This window comes from Symphalangus syndactylus, chromosome 18, assembly GCF_028878055.3.
Source record: "Symphalangus syndactylus isolate Jambi chromosome 18, NHGRI_mSymSyn1-v2.1_pri, whole genome shotgun sequence".
Lineage (NCBI taxonomy): Eukaryota > Metazoa > Chordata > Mammalia > Primates > Hylobatidae > Symphalangus > Symphalangus syndactylus.
Genome location: NC_072440.2, coordinates 70,398,542 through 70,416,387, shown reverse-complemented (window position 1 = coordinate 70,416,387; position 17,846 = coordinate 70,398,542). Strand labels below are relative to the sequence as shown.

The following is a 17,846-nucleotide window of genomic DNA, read 5'->3' as shown; positions in this document are numbered from 1 at the left end:
ATGGGGGTGAATGGGCAGGATCGAAGGCATCAGCAAGGGATGCTGGGGCACCCAGGGACTAGCCGAAGCTGACAGCTGGTACCAATTCTGGACTGAGAGATGTGTGTTAGTTTGCTAGGGCTGCCGTAACAAAATACCACAGACTGGGTGGCTTAAACAACATAGATTTATTTTTTTCTCACAGTTGTAGAAGCTAGAAGTCTGGGATCAAGGTGTTGACAGGGTTGGTTTTATCGCACCCTTCTCTCCTTGGCTTCTATGTAGATGCTTCCTCTCCCTGTGTCTGTAATCTCCCTTCTGCGCATGTCTGCATCCTAATTGCTCCTTCACATGAGGACACCGGTCCTATTGGATTAGCCTGAGACAGCACTGCAGAGCCTCTTCAGGGAGGGTGAAGCCCCACAGGCTATATACCAGCTACTAAAAAAATGACTACCACTCTCCAAACAGAAATCCGATCTGCCGACTGGCTGGTTGGCATGGAGATTTTCTTTTTCTTTTTTACAAATAATGGGCTGGCCTCTCCCCATCAATCTTGCTAGACGCTTCACGGCACACAAGGATGTCTCATTTGCCTCCCAAGAAGGACAAGACGGCGTGGATGGCCAAGCATTTCTGACCAGTTGATTGGACACTGGTCACCCGTCTGACCTCATTTTAACTTAATTACCTTTTTAAAGACCCTGTTTCCAAATTCAGTCCCATTCTGAGGTTGCTTGGGGATTAGAGCTTCAACAGATGAATTTGGAGGAGGACACGACCAACTCTTAACAAGATATAAAGGGAAGCAATAATGGTGCCAGAAGCCACTGAAGGCTTGAACCATGGAGATGGCTGCCAAGCAGAGGCTGAAATGGAGGACACAGCCATTGCTGGGAACGTTGCCCACCCACGTGCGAGAGTGTGTGAGGGAGAAATACACTCTCTTTCCTCCCACCCTCCAAGCTGTTGCCAAAGCTTCCGATCAGGAACCAGCCACCAGGGATGCCAGGTGATCCCAGGGCACAGAGAAGGGCAGAATACGGACCTGGGAGTGGAAAAACTGGGAATATGTGTCTGGCACAGAAGGGGCACTCACGAAGTGTTCATCCTTCTCACCTCATAAATGAAGAATTAAAGTAGAGAAGACACCTGTGACCTCTGCACACCTCCCTGAATGTGTTTTCAGCGTCCGCTTTTTTTCTGAGCATGTGAATGCGTGAATAATGAAGGCATACTCAGTTGTGCCCTTCCGTGCAGACTCACTTTGTTTAAGCTGGAAGTTGCAGAAAGCTTCTCACCCTTTCGGCTGTTCAGGAGCTCCACATTCCAGCAGGTGCCAACACGTGTTCAACTGGTCAGAGCTGCTCGGCCATCCACGCCATCTCTCCCTTCTAGGGAGACAAATGAGACATCATCGTGTGCCGTGAAGCATGTAGCCAGACTGATAGAGAGAGGCAGATTCATTATTTGTTAAAAAATTAAAATATCCATACCATCCAACAAACTGGCCAGCAGATCTGACTTCTGTTCAGAGTTGCAGCCATTTTTCAGTAGCTGGTGTATAGCCCAGGGGTGTCAGACCCTCCCGTCCCTCCCCCAGATGGCTCTGCAGTGCTGTTCTATGCTACTGCATCTACCCCAGCTCTTCAATTATTGCGTTGTGCTCCGTTTTATTCAGTGGCAATTTTAAGACCAATGTCTTGGTACTGCTCAGTATATTGTTCCTGCTACACAGCTGCAGAAAATACTTCCTCCTTCCTGAAATAGGCTGGAGAGTTTTTAATAACTACTGTAACTGCAGTGGCCTGGACACAGCCAGAATATCTTCATTCAGTAAATGTTATCTCCTGCATTCTGAAGGACTGCCTGTGAAAGCCTGTCTTGTCTCAGAGCAGGACCTCTAAGGGACTTGACATCTTCGTGGATTTCTGAGCGAGAGAAGAGACAACTACAGATGAGCGAGCGTGATTTCTGCCTTGGGTTTTTCTTACCATTTACTGTCTAAAATGTGCAAAATTACTTGCCTTCTGTGATTTAGTGATTAGCTGAAAATCTATCCAAATCTGGAAAATGACAGTAATATTACTTTCCTGGAACTGCTGTAACAAAGCACCACAAACAGTGGCTTAAAAAAGCAGAAGTTGGCCAGGCGCGGTGGCTCACGCCTGTAATCCCAGCACTTTGGGAGGCCGAGGCGGGCAGATCACGAGGTCAGGAGATCGAGACCATCCTGGCTAACACAATGAAACCCCGTCTCTACTAAAAATACAAAAAATTAGCCGGGCGTGGTGGCAGGCGCCTGTAGTCCCAGCTACTCAGGAGGCTGAGGCAGGAGAATGGCGTGAACCCGGGAGGTGGAGCTTGCAGTGAGCCGAGGTTGCACCACTGCACTCCAGCCTGGGCAAAAAAAAAAAAAGCAGAAGTTTCTGGTTCTAGATCCTTGAAGAATCGCCACACTGTCTTCCACAGTGGTTGACCCAGCAATCCCATTACTGGGTATATACCCAAAGGATTACAAATCATTCTACTATAAAGACACATGCACACGTATGTTTATTGCAGCACTATTTACAATAGCAAAGACTTGGAATCAACCCAAATGCCCATCAATGACAGACTGGATAAAGAAAATGTGGCACATATATACCATGGAATACTATGCAGCCATAAAAGAGAATGAGTTTCATGTCCTTTGCAAAGACATGGATGAAGCTGGGAGCCAATATTCTCAGCAACTAACACAGGAAGAGAAAACCAAGCACCACCTGTTCTCACTCATAAGTGGGGGTTGAACAATGAAAACACATGGACACAGGGAGGGGAACATCACACATGGGGGCCTCTCGGTGGTGGGGGGACGGGGAGGGAGAGAATTAGGACAAATACCTAATGCATGAAGGGCTTAAAACCTAGATGATGGGTTGATAGGTGCAGCAAACCACCATGCCACATGTATATCTATGTAGCAAACCTAAATGTTCTACACATGTATCCAAGAACTTAAAACTTTTTTTAAAAAGCAGAAGTTTACTATTCCACAGTCCTGGAGGCTAGAAGTCCACGTGAAGGTGTTAGCCAAACCACGCTTTTTCTGAAGCCTCTAGGGGAAAATTCTTCTGATTCTTCCTTGACTCTTCCAGCTCTGGTAGCACCAGGCATTCCTTAGGGCATATCTTCAACCCCTGCCTCTGTCGGCCCTCTTCCCTTTGTGTCTGTCTCTATCTCTTCTTCTTATAAGGACACTAGCCATTGGATTGGAGTCTACTCTAATCCACTATGACCTCATGTTGACTTGATTACAACTGCAAAGACATTTTCCAAAAAAAGGGTCACATGCATAGGTATCGGGGGTCAGGACTTGAACATACCTTTTGGAAAGGACATAATTCAACCCATAAAAACACTTTTCCTCAACTTTTTATTTGCAAAGCACTCTGTGGTTAAAAGGAACTATCTGTGGAATCTCCTCTGATCTGCAGGGTTGACCAGGAATTATCCCTCTAGTTTGGCAAGTGAGTCTAAACGGACTAAGGAAAGCTGAGATGAGCTTAAACAGATTGATTATAGAGAAGCAGAGAGTTGGAGGAGTCAGAAATAGCTCAGGAGGAAAGGTGGGAGGAGTCTCAGGGACTTAGATCCTTGACTTTTTTTTTTAACTTCATATTAGTTGTTTTGCTTTGACCAGCCACGTAGCCTTTCTGAGCCTCAGTTTCCTGAAGCCATTGGGGATAGAGACGGGGCATGGATTTGATAACCTTCTTTGAGGTTTTTTTTTTTTTTTTTTTTCTAGCTTAATATAGATTCCAGAAAAGACTAGCAAAGTAGGCATCAGGCATCACCCACCCATGAATGCCCAGCCAGCGTTGAGAAGGGGGTCTCTGTTGGTACATAGCTGGACACACAAAGCCAGAAATTCACTCATTTCCAGTCAGCTTCGGGACCCACATTCCTTTACTTTAAAAGTGGGAAGAAAAATATATTAAGAACTCATCCAAACCAGTAAGTAAAAGGGCAGACAACCCAATAGAAAAATAAGCAAAAGAACAGGCAGTTCCCAAAAGAGGACAAAATGGACAATTAACATATAAAAAGACTATGAGCCTCATTAGTCATTAAAAAATGCAAATTAAAATCCATATTGCTATACCACTATACAAAGTGTAGACCTACCCGAATGCCTAAAATGCAAAAATTGAGACAATGCCAGTTTTTAGCGGGACTGTGGATCAACTGGAATGCTTCAGAACCACTTTGCAATATCTACTTAACCTGAGCACATGCACACTCAATGACCTGGAAATTCCACTTGGAGGTATGTACTCAACAGAAATGCATACACATGCCGTCAAAAGACATGTTCAAGAATGTTTATAACAGCCCAAATGTCCATCAGTGACATAATGGGTAGAGTAAGATATTCATGTCATAGATTATTACACAGCATTAAGATGAACAAACGACAACGGCATGCATGGGATGGATGGATTTCACAACCGTCATATTCATACAAAGGGCACATACTGTATGATTCAAAGCATATAAAGCTCAGAAATGGATAAAACTACGCTATTGTGTAAGAAGGCTAGATGAGGGCGGGCACGGTGGCTCATGCCTGTAATCCCAGCACTTTGGGAGGCCGAGGTGGTAGGATCACCTGAGGTCGAGAGTTCGAGACCAGCCTGACCAACATGGAGAAACCCTGTCTCTACTAAAAATACAAAATTAGCCGGGCCTAGTGGCACATGCCTGTTATCCCAGCTACTCGGGAGGCTGAGGTAGGAGAATTGCTTGAACCCAGGAGGCAGAGGTTGTGGTGAAAAGAGATCGCATTATTGTACTCCAGCCTGGGCAACAAGAGCGAAACTCCATCTCAAAAAAAAAAAAAAAAAAGCGAGATGATGGCAAGATAGTGGGTAGGTTTTTGACTGTAAGGGGGATTCTGGTCTAGTGATAATTCTGTTTCTTGGTCTGGGTTCTAGTTATTCAATTCATGAAAATTCATCAAGCTGTACAGTTATGATCTATGCACTTTTCTGAATGTACATTCCACTCTAATAAGAAGTTTGCTTATAAAAGCAAAAACCAGAAGTACTCTGCAAGTTTTTGTTGAAAGTATTTGCCAGCCACCAAACCCTTTGTGTTCTTAGTTCTATCACAACCTTGGCCAAATGATTTCTGTCCAGTGAGATAAAAAGGAAGGGTGAAGTGTTGTTGTCTAAAAGAACCACTTCCCACACCATGAGATCCAACCACACCCTCCTTTGGGAGCCCACCCTGTCTGCCTAGAACATACCTCTATTTACCCATAACACCACCAAGCTCTCTCGAGCAGGGACGACTGTGTTCTTTGTCTCTGTGTTGCTAAAATATATATTTATTGAATGAATGAGTGAGTGAATGACCACACTCCATTCCATTCACACTTGAGAAAAACCCAGCGAAGTTAGGGAAGATTTGAGATGGAAGGATTTCCACTTTCTCTCCCACCCCTCCCTCCTTCCCTGTCTCTCTCTGTCACTCTCTGTCTCTCACTCTGTCTTTCTCTCTCAAAAAGCTTTCAGGAAGAAATAATTTAAAAAGCAAAAGCTGGATTACAGAACCTTTTCATTTATATGATCAAAAGTGAGTCCCAGGTAAAATCAGCAGGGGATTTTAAATTAAGTGGTTTTTAATAAACTTACTTTCTGTTGGATTATGAATAAGAAGAGAACTCTAGTGCTTCAAAGCAGAAGGGAGGAAGGTTGCCATTGTGAGGGTGATTTTCATCAGCATTTCTGAGATGAGAGTCTGTGCGCTCCCCAGAGCCTCCTGCTGAGCAGCTGCATTGTGTCCATAGGATTTCACTGGTTCAAACCAGCAAAGCCTCAAAAACCACTGAAGGACTAAGGAGCAAATCTTCATTTTCACGTAGTGGCTTCTGCATTAGAGGTGGAGAGCTGAGGAAGTGCAGACAGAAGTCAGTGAGGACTCAAACTGAAGGGACAAGCAATATCCTATTAGATTCCTGGGGGAAAAGGGGCAAATCGTTCTGACAATGTTGGAAGCCGTAACCACCTTTGAGATTCACTGTGCACACTGATATATCAAAACCTATTTAACTTTATTTAACCCTAATCAATCATCTCCTACACTTATTTAACTTATTTAGCCCTGCTTCCACAACATTTACTACCATCCTACAGAATGCTACATCATACACTGTGAGAAGCACTGAGTTTAGGAATAAAAGGTTTCATCTGAAACTTGCTCTGAACCTCATTCAAAGGAGTCATCCAGGCACTTTGGTCCCTACTTTTTCCTCCTGAGCCAAGGAAGTAGGTGGTCTGAATTGACCAACTCAATTCTAGCTACATTCTTGTAGCTGGGCTAAAGAATGAAAACAGGCCAGGGAGGGAATAGTGGCAGAACCTTCTCTTAAACAGTTAGTTTTCATAATGCAAGTTTAAGGCATTCCCCTTTGCTGAAAAAGTTTTAAAGAGTTCTTGCCTGCAAGTAGTCCTGTACATGCTATAAAGTTACTTGGGTAGTTTCAGATGCAGAAAGAAGGGAATGTCCTTAACATGCAGGAGGGAAAGTTGACATAAGTTAGCTCTGACACAGTGTCCTGAGTTGAATATTTCTTGGCTCCATCCAGTTACCCACTATCACTAATCTTGGATCAGGCCCTGCCCTAGGCCTGCAGCTTCCTTTTCACACAGGACTGTCCTCAGGGAAGCTGTAGTTTTCCTGGCTTTTTTTTTTTTGCTTTTTTTTTTTTTTTTTTTTTTGAGACAGAGTCTTGCTGTGTCACCCAGGCTGGAGTGCAGCGGCGCGATCTCGGCTCACTGAAGCTCCGCCTCCCGGGTTCACGCCATTCTCCCAAGTAGCTGGGCCTACAGGGGCCCACCACCACACCTGGGTAATTTTTTTGTATTTTTAATAGAGACGGGGTTTCACCGTATGTTAGCCAGGGTGGTCTCGATCTCCTGACCTCGTGATCCGCCAGCCTCGGCCTCCCAAAGTGCTGGGATTACAGGCATGAGCCACCATGCCCAGCCCTTTCCTGGCCTTTTATAATGATTGGGATCCTCCCAGGTTTTCACAGAGGCAGTCTGGTTATGGCCTGTGGTCTTCTCAAAGTCCTTCAAACATTTACTTACTGCTCCTCCAGGAGCTACTCTTTTGTTTTGGCTTTAGACCCCTGATTCAGCAAAGCCTCACCATATTTAGTTATGAGCATGTAGATAGACGCATGCACACACACACACACACACACACACACACTCTCTCTCTCTCTCTCTCTCTCTCTCTCTCTCTCTCTCTCTCTCCCCCAGGAGGCAACATGGTATGGTTGAGACCACAAATCAAAGAGTGAAATTAATTTTATCACATGTTAGCTATATGGAAGCTTTAGTTTCTTCATCTGTAAAATGGAGGTAATTCTGCCTACCTTAGTTTCTTCATCTGTAAAATAGAGATAATTCCATCTACTTTGCAAGTTTGTCATAAGAATCAGAGGTCATCTGGCTAGGTGCAGTGGCTCACACCTGTAATCCCAGGACTTTGGGAGGCCGAGGCAGGCGGATTACGAGGTCAGGACTTCAAGACCAGCCTGGCCAACATGGTGAAACCCCATCTCTACTAAAAATACAAAAAATTAGCCGGGTGTGGTGGCACATGCCTGTAGTCCCAGCTACTCAGGAGGCTGAGGCAAAAGAATCGCTTGAACCCGGGAGGCAGAGGTTGCAGTGAGCCGAGATTGTGCCACTGCACTACAGCCTGGGTGACAGAGTGAGACTCTGTCTCAAAAAAAAAAAAAAAAAAAAAGTATCAGAGGTCATCTAAGTTCCTTCTCTCTTCTCTGTAGTATACAGCAGTTGCTTGATAAATGGTAGGTATTATCATCATTGTCACCCTTTTTAGCTTCTCTCTTTTTTTTTTTTTTTTGCAGTTGCACTGGCAAAAAATAGTGTCTAGCTCATAAAAAAGCATTATTCTCACTTTCCTCTCTGCACAGATACCTACTTTTCTTTCCCTGCCATCTTGATTACTGAGCTATTGCTAAAAAGAAAATATTGCCCTCTGATCCACAGATGAAAAGCCCTATACTACTTGACCAGATGTTCATGAGAGAATCCTTTGATTTTTAATTTATTTATTCATTTATTTATTTAGCGTTGGTCTCTGTGCTCCCAGCACAACAGCTGTAGGTAAAGCGCTGCGGGTCACATGCATCCCAGCCAGCTCCCTTGACAGTCCTTGTCAAATTTAAGGCACAAGGCACGTTGCCTCTGTGCAGAGCACTCAGGGCCAAGGGGCTTGCTCCCAGCTCCCAGACCCCGCTGACAAGGATGGGAATGGGAGGATCACCCAGCAGTGAATGCCAGGCAGAGGCCAAAGTCAGGCTTTTTGGCACCACCTTCCTCCTGACAGCAGAAAAGCAGGGTCAAAAGTCTGATTTGGGGCATGCATTCCAAAGCCAAATCCGTGTTGTTTCAGCTTAAAAGGCTCCAGTTTCAAATGGAGCCATTTTCATAACTTGAAGCAGTATTCACTTAAAAATCCTCTTTCTACTTTGCACGCATGCACATAATTTATATTAAATCCAGTGGGAATTATGCAAGTTCAGTGAGGTATAATTAGACACCTTAATGAGGAAATGTATAGTTTCCGTAACTGTCATTGATTAAGCTTTTATGTACCACTTCATATTTTGAAAGCACTGCACAGCCATTAATTAGGATATTTCTGCAGCCCCATAGGAGCAAGGTCAAGAAACAGAGTTCTGTTTCTCTTGGAAATGTTGTTTCTCAAGTCTTTTATGACCTGAGTGCAAACTCCTAACCTTTGAAGAAACTGGCAGATTGTCTTATAAGCTCATATCAATATGATGATTATATTTAACTTCCTAAACAGACTCATTAGCTGCTTAAGAATACAATTTAAGGCCGGGCGCGGTGGCTCACACTTGTAATCCCAGCACTTTGGGAGGCCGAGGCGGGCGGATCACGAGGTCAGGAGATCAAGACCACGGTGAAACCCCGTCTCTACTAAAAATACAAAAAAATTAGCCGGGCGTGGTGGCAGGCGCCTGTAGTCCCAGCTACTCGGAGAGGCTGAGGCAGGAGAATGGCGTGAACCCGGGAGGCGGAGCTTGCAGTGAGCCGAGACTGCGCCACTGCACTCCAGCCTGGACGACAGAGCGAGACTCTGTCTCAAAAAAAAAAAAAAAAGAATACAATTTAAGCTCATAACTTTCCATACAGTGGATTTTCTTTCCTTTATTATTATTTGTTTTCTGTGGATGTATCTCTTAGCTGCCACTTGGAATAACCTCAAGAGGTCTCCTGAGCATGCAGGCTGTGACACTATAAGCCAACTGTTTTCAGAACACTGAGAAGGCTATGGGCCTGGAAATGTTTGCAAATATTGCAAATATTTCAAGTTGTCCAGTACATTTCACACTCACGGGAATTTTGAAGATTATTTGAATAATCAGTGGATTACTGAGAAAAATGATTTACTAGGTGTAGACATCAATTATCCATTAATAATTCCCACTACAGCACTGATGGATACTCTTCCGCTGTACCAGATACTTTAAAGATGCCATTTTTCTTGTTTTTGTGTTGTTGTTGTTTTTAAGACAGAGTCTCGCTGTGTCCCCCAGGCTGGAGTACAATGGGGCGATCTCGGCTCACCACAACATCCGCCTCCCGGGTTCAAGCAATTCTTCTTTCTCAGCCTCCTAAGTGACTGTGATTACAGGCACCCACCACCATGTCCGGCTAATTTTTGTATTTTTTAGTAGAGACGGGGTTTTGCCATATTGGCCAGGCTGGTCTCCAGCTCCTGACCTCAGGTGATCCACCCTCCAACGCCTCCCAAAGTGCTGGGATCACAGGCGTGAGCCACTACACCTGGCCCCCATTTTCTTTTTTGTTCCTCATAGTCACCTTGGAGTTAATGTGGGATTGTCACTATATTACAAATAAGGATCTGAGGCTTAGAAACAGTGACTTTTTTCAAGAATCATGTCGATATTAAGCAGTGATATCAGGACTCAGAACCAAGAGTGTGTTTTCCAAGTCCACTGCAGTTTTTTCTTTTTCCTTCCCCTTCTGGGATAGCTACAAAAAAAAAAAAAAAAAAAAGAAGAAGCTTGTGTTCCCAGAATTCATTCTGCTGTGTCACTCTGAGGATGTGAGGATATCGGTTATAGGAATAACCTGTGGTAGGCTGGGCACGGTGGCTCACGCCTGTAATCGCGACACTTGGGGAGGCCGAGGCAGGTGGATCGTGAGGTCAGGAGTTCAAGAGCAGCCTGGCCAACATAGTGAAACCCTGTCTCTACTAAAAATACAAATAGCTGGGTGTGGTGGTGGGCACCTATAATCCCAGCTACTCGGGAGGCTGAGGCAGGAGAATCGCTAGAACCCGGGAGGCAGAGGTTGCAGTGAGCCGAGATCATGTCATTGCACTCCTGCCCGAGTGACAGTTCAAGACTCCATCTCAAAAAAAAAAAAAAAAAAAAAAAAAAAAAAAAAAAACCTGTGGTTAATTATAGATTGATGAGCAAAGACAAATGTTTTCACCCATGCTAGACAACTTTATGCTATGCAGCCTTTCTAAAATTTTCTTCTTTGGGAGAAGAGGGGGACATGGGTCATTATCTTTTGAGGTCTGCATTTCAAATGTGGTGCACAGTATTTGCTACCTGCTAGATATTCAGCAACCCATTCCTTTGAAATCACTGTCCTAGAGAGAGAAGCCTGTCTGGTTTGACCTTTGTTCCTCCTGTCTCTCACTTATATAACCTTTTTTATCCTTAAGTTTCAGTGTAGACGTCATTCATTTCAAGATGCCCTTCCCCTAATGCTTCCCCTGAGACACAGTCAGTTTACCTGTACCCCAGCTCCCATAGTTCTTCTCCGCCTCCCATTTATCACAGTGCTTTGCGTTTTTGTGATTACCTGTCTCCCTTCCCTATCAGGCCTTGCTCCCTGAGAACAGGGACTGTGTTTTAAAAACTTCCAAGTCCCCAGTTAACTAATGAATAGAACCAAAGCAGGTGCTCAAATAAAAATATTTTGAAATGAATCATAGGCGAAATGACTTCTCAATGCAGGACCTATGATTAAAAGTAGACAGTCAGCTGAGCGTTTTGGCTTATGCCTGTGTTCCCAGCACTTTGGGAGGCTGAGGTAGGCGGATCACTTGAGTTCAGGAGTTCGAGACCAGCCTGGCTAACATGCTGAAACCCCTTCTCTCTTAAAAATACAAAAAACATTAGCCAGGCATGGTGGCGCACACCTGTGGTCCTAGTTAGGAGGCTGAGGCACAAGAATGGCTTAAACCTGGGAGGCGGAGGGTGCAGTGAGCTGAGATCGTGCCACTCACTGCACTCCAGCCTGGGCAACAGAGTAAGACTCTGTCTCAAAAAAAAAAAAAAAAACACACAACAAAAGCAGACAGAGTCCCCTCTGGTTTGGCATGCCAAGAGCAGTTTGCCAATGGCCCAGCTGTGGTGTCTGGGAGCCCTGATTCCCAGGAGCCCACATGAGCCTATGTCAGCTGAGCACACGTATGACATTCACGTTTAAGAGGAAGCATGGTCTTTAAAAATGTCTAGGAAAAAAGAAGAGCTATCCATGGGCTCTGCTGGCACAGGAAGCACAGGGTCTTTATTAGTTCTAATGTTCTAAGATAAACAGGGCAGTAGGAAGCATTTGCCAGCACTGTGACATTGGAAACATCACCTCCGTCCTCAGCACCTCAGTTCCCACATCGATGCAAACTCAGCAGTAAGGTCTAACCAGCCCCCTTTCTAAGAATGTTGTGAGATTAGAGGATGCTTAAGAAGCTGAGAGTGAAATTCATAAGCTTTGTGACATGTTTGCTCATGAATGTTTTTGTTTGCTTTGGATTCTGATTCTTGGTTGAATTGGGGTACAGAGAGTGGTATATCTAGTAAACTTTCTGGAATTCCAAAGAGAAAAGCAGCCTGAGAATCAGCTCATCAAGTTCACAGAGGCAGAGGTCGCAGTTGTTTTATGGCAGAGTGCCATTGTGCCAGTTTTCCTGGAAGAAGTGGTCTGATGAAAGAAAAGAAAATTAAATTATGGCCAGAACCAGATGGTCTGGCCACAACCAAGGGGTTATAGCTTGTTCTGAAGACCACCCTGAAATACTGCAGGCCTTTGATCTTGTGAAATGACAGGATAAATGACAGCAACATTTTAGCTTGGTTTTTTGTTTGTTTGTTTGTATTGTTTGTTTGTTTGGTTGGTTGGTTGGTTGGTTGGTTTTTGAGACTGAGTCTCACTCTGTCACCCTGGCTGGAGTGCAGTGGTGCAATCTCGCCTCACTGCAACCTCTGCCTCCCAGGTTCAAGTGATTCTCCTGCCTCAGCCTCCCAAGTAACTGGGACTATAGGCACACACCACCATGCCTGGCTTATTTTTGTATTTTTAGTAGAGACAGGATTTCTCCATGTTGGCCAGGCTGGTCTCAAACTCCTGACCTCAGGTGATCTGCCGGCCTCAGCCTCCCAAAGTGCTGGGAGTATAGGCGTGAGCCACCGCACCCAGCTAGTTTGGCTTTTCTAAAACAGATTCTGTTGCAGTCACTCTCTTGCCCCACATCCTTGTCTGGCTTTCAGTTGTCCTCAGTAGGACTTCCCAACCACTGTGTCACACATGGGTGACAAGTGCCAACAAAATCATCTCCTCAGCCTTGGGGACACTTTGGGTAGGGCCTGGGGCCTCTGAAACCCTTGAATCAGCCTTTCCAGCCATAAGCAGCTTAACTCCCAGTGGGTTTTAAGAATAGCATTTTCTCTGTAGGAAATGGCATAAACATGGTTGGAATGCACCTGTGTTGCATAGATATGAGGCTCTTCCTGATTTATTGTCTGTTCATGTGTTCAGGCTTCTGTCCTGGCATTTGCCTAAGCCTGCTATTGAAACCGTCTGGCCACGATACACTCTAGTTCTTGCGTAGCCCAATCGTGTCATGCATCTCCTGCCTCCGTGCCTTTGTCCATGGTGTTTCCTCAGACAGCTTCCCCAACTGCCTGACCAAGTCCTAGCCCAGGCCACCCAGGCCTCCCTCCTGTGAGCTGTCTTCATAAACACTGCATGTTCTCAGTGTTTGCGGTCATCACATTGAATCCTAATGATGTACATGTCTTATGCGTGTTTCCACAAAAGGGCCTGGCAAAGAATGAATGTTACACCTCCCGTAAATATATGCTGAGTTAATATGTTGAATAAAGCCCATGAGATTGGCCAGGCGCGGTGGCTCACACCTGTAAAATCCCAGCATTTTACAGCTCGTGCCATTGCACTCCAGCCTGGGCGGCAGGGCAAGACTCTGTCTTAAAAAAATAAAAAAATTTAAAAAGCCCATGAGATTGGTGAAAGTAGGGAAGCAAAATAAGTACAAGTCTGTTTCTATGAATTCACACATAGTAGCTACTCAATAAATAACTGTTGAATGAATGAATAAAAGAAATGTAAGAGGCGTTTTAAATTTAGAATCTGTGGACTCGGTAATGGCTGACTGTAAGAGAAATGGAAGATGGAGTAGTTGAAGATGTTTCGAGACAAGGAGCTCCTTCAACACGGCAATCCTTGTCCAACTTTGGAAGCTGTACCCTAGATAAGCTCTCGAGACATGAATTAAGATTAGAATATTTATTGCAGCATTGTTTATAATGGCAAAAACAAACAACCAAAATGTCCTTCAGGAGAGGAATGGATAAATAAATTGTGGTATATGCATAAAATGGATGATGTGATTACAGTGACTAAACTAGATAGGAAATACTAACATAGTCAAATCTTAAAGACATAACAGCGGGTGAAAAGGCAAGTTAGAATAGGAAATACGCAATCCAAAGCACACTAAAAATACCATGTGTTGTTATTATGTGCATAGAGGATAAAAATGTAAAAACAAGCCTAGAAATAAAACACAGACCCCTCGGAATACTGCCTTCCTTTGAGGAAGAGAGGAGGTAGAATGAGATGAACTTTAGATTTATCCGTAATGCTTTAATTTTTTAACAGTAAATGTGGCAATGTATTATAACATCCATTATATCTAGGTGGTGGGTATTCATTATATTAGTTTGTGTGCTTTTCTATTGTTTTGAAATAGTTCATAATTTTAAAAATTAAAGTCACACAGAAGAAAAGACTGGCTAACAGGGAGACTGATCCTGCATTTCTGCATTTAGTCATCTGTTTCAGACATTCTGACTTTTCAGGCAACCTGGCAAATCACATCTGCCAAGTCTCACACCATTTAAAAGCATCAGTTCTCAGCTTGGTCACCAGACACTCATAGATTTATCCTGGACCTCTCTAGAGGCTTCAAAAATGTGCATTAATGTATTTCTTCATTGCTTCTAGCTTCCCACCATCCCCCCTCATTTTTTTAATATATTGGAGCATCTCTCCAACCTAATTGTAATGCGTTTTTCTAATAAGATTAATGAAATTCTCTTTCTTTCTTTTTTTTTGTTTTTTTTTGTTTGTTTGTTTTGAGACAGACTCTCACTCTGTTACCCCCACTAGAGGACAGTGGTGCGATCTCAGCTCACTGCATCCTCTGTCTCCTGGGTTCAAGCTATTCTTGTGCCTCAGCCTCAGGAGTAGCTGGGACTACAGGCGTGCGCCACCACACCCGGCTAGTTTTTTTGTATTTTTAGTAGAGATGGGGTTTCACCATGTTGGCGGGGCTGGTCTTGGACTCCTGACTTCAAATGATCTGTGCACCTTGGCCTCCCAAAGTGCTGGGATTACAGGCATGAGCCACCACGCCTGCCTGCCCTTTTTTTTTGTTTTTTGTTTTTTGAGATGGAGTCTTGCTCTGTTACCTAGGCTGGAGTACAGTGGCACAATCTCGGCTCACTGCAACCTCTGCCTCCTGGGTTCAAGCAATTCTTCTGCCTCAGCCTCCTGAGTAGCTGGGATTACAAGCACACACCACAATGCCTAGCTAATTTTTTTGTATTTTTAGTAGAGACGGGGTTTCACCATGTTGGCCAGGCCGGTCTTGAACTCCTGACCTCAAGTGATCTGCCCACCTTGGCCTCCCAAAGTGCTGGGGTCACAGGTGTGAGCCACCATGCCCGGCTTCATTCATATTTTTGACTGGAATATATTTTCTTAAATCAGTCACCAGTGACTTACATCACTATATTCTTTTTGTTTGTAACTTTGTAAATGTTTCTTTTCTTTCTACCGCCCCCCCACATTGTTTATCTGAGTAAAACAATCAGATAATACATTTATGGTGAACAATTTCCACTATGTACCTTCCTCCCCAACTCCGTATTCAGTGACATGACATTGCTAGCTTGAAATTAGCCATGATGGCAGCGTTTACACCTTGGCAATTGCCAAATGCTACAAATCTGGCCGTTTTTTCCCCCAGAGAGCTGATGGTTAAACATTACCAGCCTACCACAAGAGTGCTCAACAGTTTTCTGAGCTGTGCAGAGCAAGTAGCATTTTTCTCATTTAACACTCATAGAAACTGAGAGCCAACAAAAGACAGGTCTTGACCTGAGTCCCATGGCTCCAAAGTGACATTGCTGGGGCTCTAGTCTATGTGGTTGAGTGGAAGAAGCACTAGCCTTGGAATCACACAGATCTGAGTTTGAATCTGACATAGCTACTTTTGAACTGTGAATTGACAAGTGTCCGATTTAGCCCCTCAGTTTCCTCACCTATAAAATAAGGATAACAAAATCTATCTTGTAGAGATCTCAGGGAGCATTAGGGGGAAATGATATGTGATATGCAAAAAACCTAACAAAGCACAAAGGACCTATGCAGCAGATCTAATTTGTCCTTCAGACTTACAAGTTCAGATCTCTGTGTATTAGCCCATTCTTCCCATAACCATATAGATACTTTTTTTTTTTTTTTCAACTCTGCCTGGCCAAACACCCTTCACTGAATGGTGAATATATCTTTTCTCCAAATATGTGCTACTGGAATGAGTAAAGAGGCTTAGAGTTGACATTTGTATGTGATTTGGGGAAATCAGTTTCTTTCCTAGAGTCTTGGAAATGCAGGTGCTAGATTTCAACTAAGATCATTTTTCAACTGCCTTGAGTCTTCCCCACTGACCATTCTGCTGAGCTAAGCATCCTGAAGAGGATTGATTTGGGAGCCCCTGGGTGCTACAGTTCCACCCACCAAATTGACTGCAGTGGCCTGTGGGGAAATTCTCTCGGCTTTTTGTGTTCTGTGCTCAGGGCTTTTTCTGCTTGCTCTAACTGACCTGATGGTAGATAGTTGCTTCTCAGCCATTCAGCTAAGCCTAAATGTATTTTTCTTTTTTAGATTTTAACTGATCTATTTATTTTTTGCCTGAATAATACGTTTAGTTGTTTTAGCTTTTTTTTTTTTTTTTTTTTTGAGACGGAGTCCTGCACTGTCGCCCAAGCTGGAGTGCCGTGGCACGATCTCAGCTCACTGCAACCTCCACCTCCCAGGTTCAAGCGATTCTCCTGCTTCAGCCTCCCAAGTAGCTGGGATCACAGGCATGCACCACCACACCCAGCTAATTTTGCATTTTTAGTAGAGACGGGGTTTCACCATGTTGGCCAGGCTAATCTGACCTCAGGTGATCCACCCACCTCCCCTCCCAAAGTGCTGGGTTTACAGGCATGAACCACCACCGCACCCCACTGTTGTTTTAGCATTTTAAAAAATACAAAAAGATATAGACAATGGGAATTTCCCTCCCTAAACAACCCTCCATTCACCCAGGTCCCTCCCACAGAAAGTAACCAAGAAAAGATATCAAGGAAGAGGAACCACCTCTTATTATTAGTTTCTTATGAGCTCACAGGCTTCTGGAGCTCACCTTAAAGACCCAGCGTAGATGGGCCAAAAAGACCCTCTTGAAATCAGGAAGACTGAGACAGGCCCATATGGCTTGTCAGTAATCATCAAGCAAATTGGCAAAGCCATACCCAGAATAAAGTCACAGAGGAGCTGCCTTTTGTGTGTACGGATAAATGGTATACATTGTACAAATTCCACCTATCAGCTCAACCTAGTAGGTGGTCATATCTCTGGGGAAAAACACAGGAGAGAATCTAATGTCTATAAGGAATGTGCTCCGTATCCAGTGCAGAGCTAGAATCTTTTTTTTTGTCATTATTGTGGCGAAATATACATAACATAAATATACCGTGTTAACCATGTTTAAACGTGCGGTTGAGTGGCATGAAGTCCATTCACATTGTTGTGTGACCACCACCGCTGTCCATCTCCAGACAATGCTAGGCTCTCCCTGCCCTCCTCACTTACTCCTCACAACAGTCCTTTGAGGCCTGTATGACCAGTCTCCATACAATGAGGAGGTCTCAGAGAGATGGTTTCACATCTCCTATCGAGTAACTGGCAGGTCCTAGGCTTGAACCCAGGTATATTCATCACCAAAATAGGTGCCCCATACTGTGGAGCCTCATTGGAAGAATTTTTAGAGAGAAGACTCACCTGCAGCAGTGCGTAGGTCTCTTGTCTGCATAAGACAATCATCCCCGAGAGACTGTGGCTGTGCTGTGAGTAGGCGTGCCTAGCTCTCCATCTTACTTTTTTATTTTTTAATTGTCTCTTTTATCCTGTGCTGTTGCCCAGGGGTGATCCTGTTACTTCTGGATAAGCTGCGGAAGATGAAGTGGGAGCAGATGTGGAGGCTGACCGCAGAGAGGGAGCTCATGGGCATGCTCTCTACGTCCTTAGCTGACCAGGTGAGTGGCCAGGTTCAAAGGTGCAGCTATTCCTGAGTGCGCTGGTGCTGTTTCTCAAAGAAACTTAAAAGTAAATCGATCTGAATGGTTTTCTACGTGTTGTGTG

The 17,846-nt window shown here is 44.2% G+C and overlaps 1 protein-coding gene across 6 annotated transcripts in view; it reads left to right on the top strand.

Annotated features, from left to right (window-relative positions):
* The window catches only part of LARGE1 (LARGE xylosyl- and glucuronyltransferase 1), a 641,552-nt gene that overhangs the window by 508,284 nt on the left and 115,422 nt on the right, over positions 1-17,846 (top strand). For all 6 annotated transcript variants that reach the window (XM_055254495.2, XM_055254491.2, XM_055254492.2 and 3 more), the window contains one exon: positions 17,628-17,740. In XM_055254495.2, the coding sequence (XP_055110470.2) occupies positions 17,628-17,740 (113 nt within the window). The remainder of the gene's footprint in view (positions 1-17,627; positions 17,741-17,846) is intronic.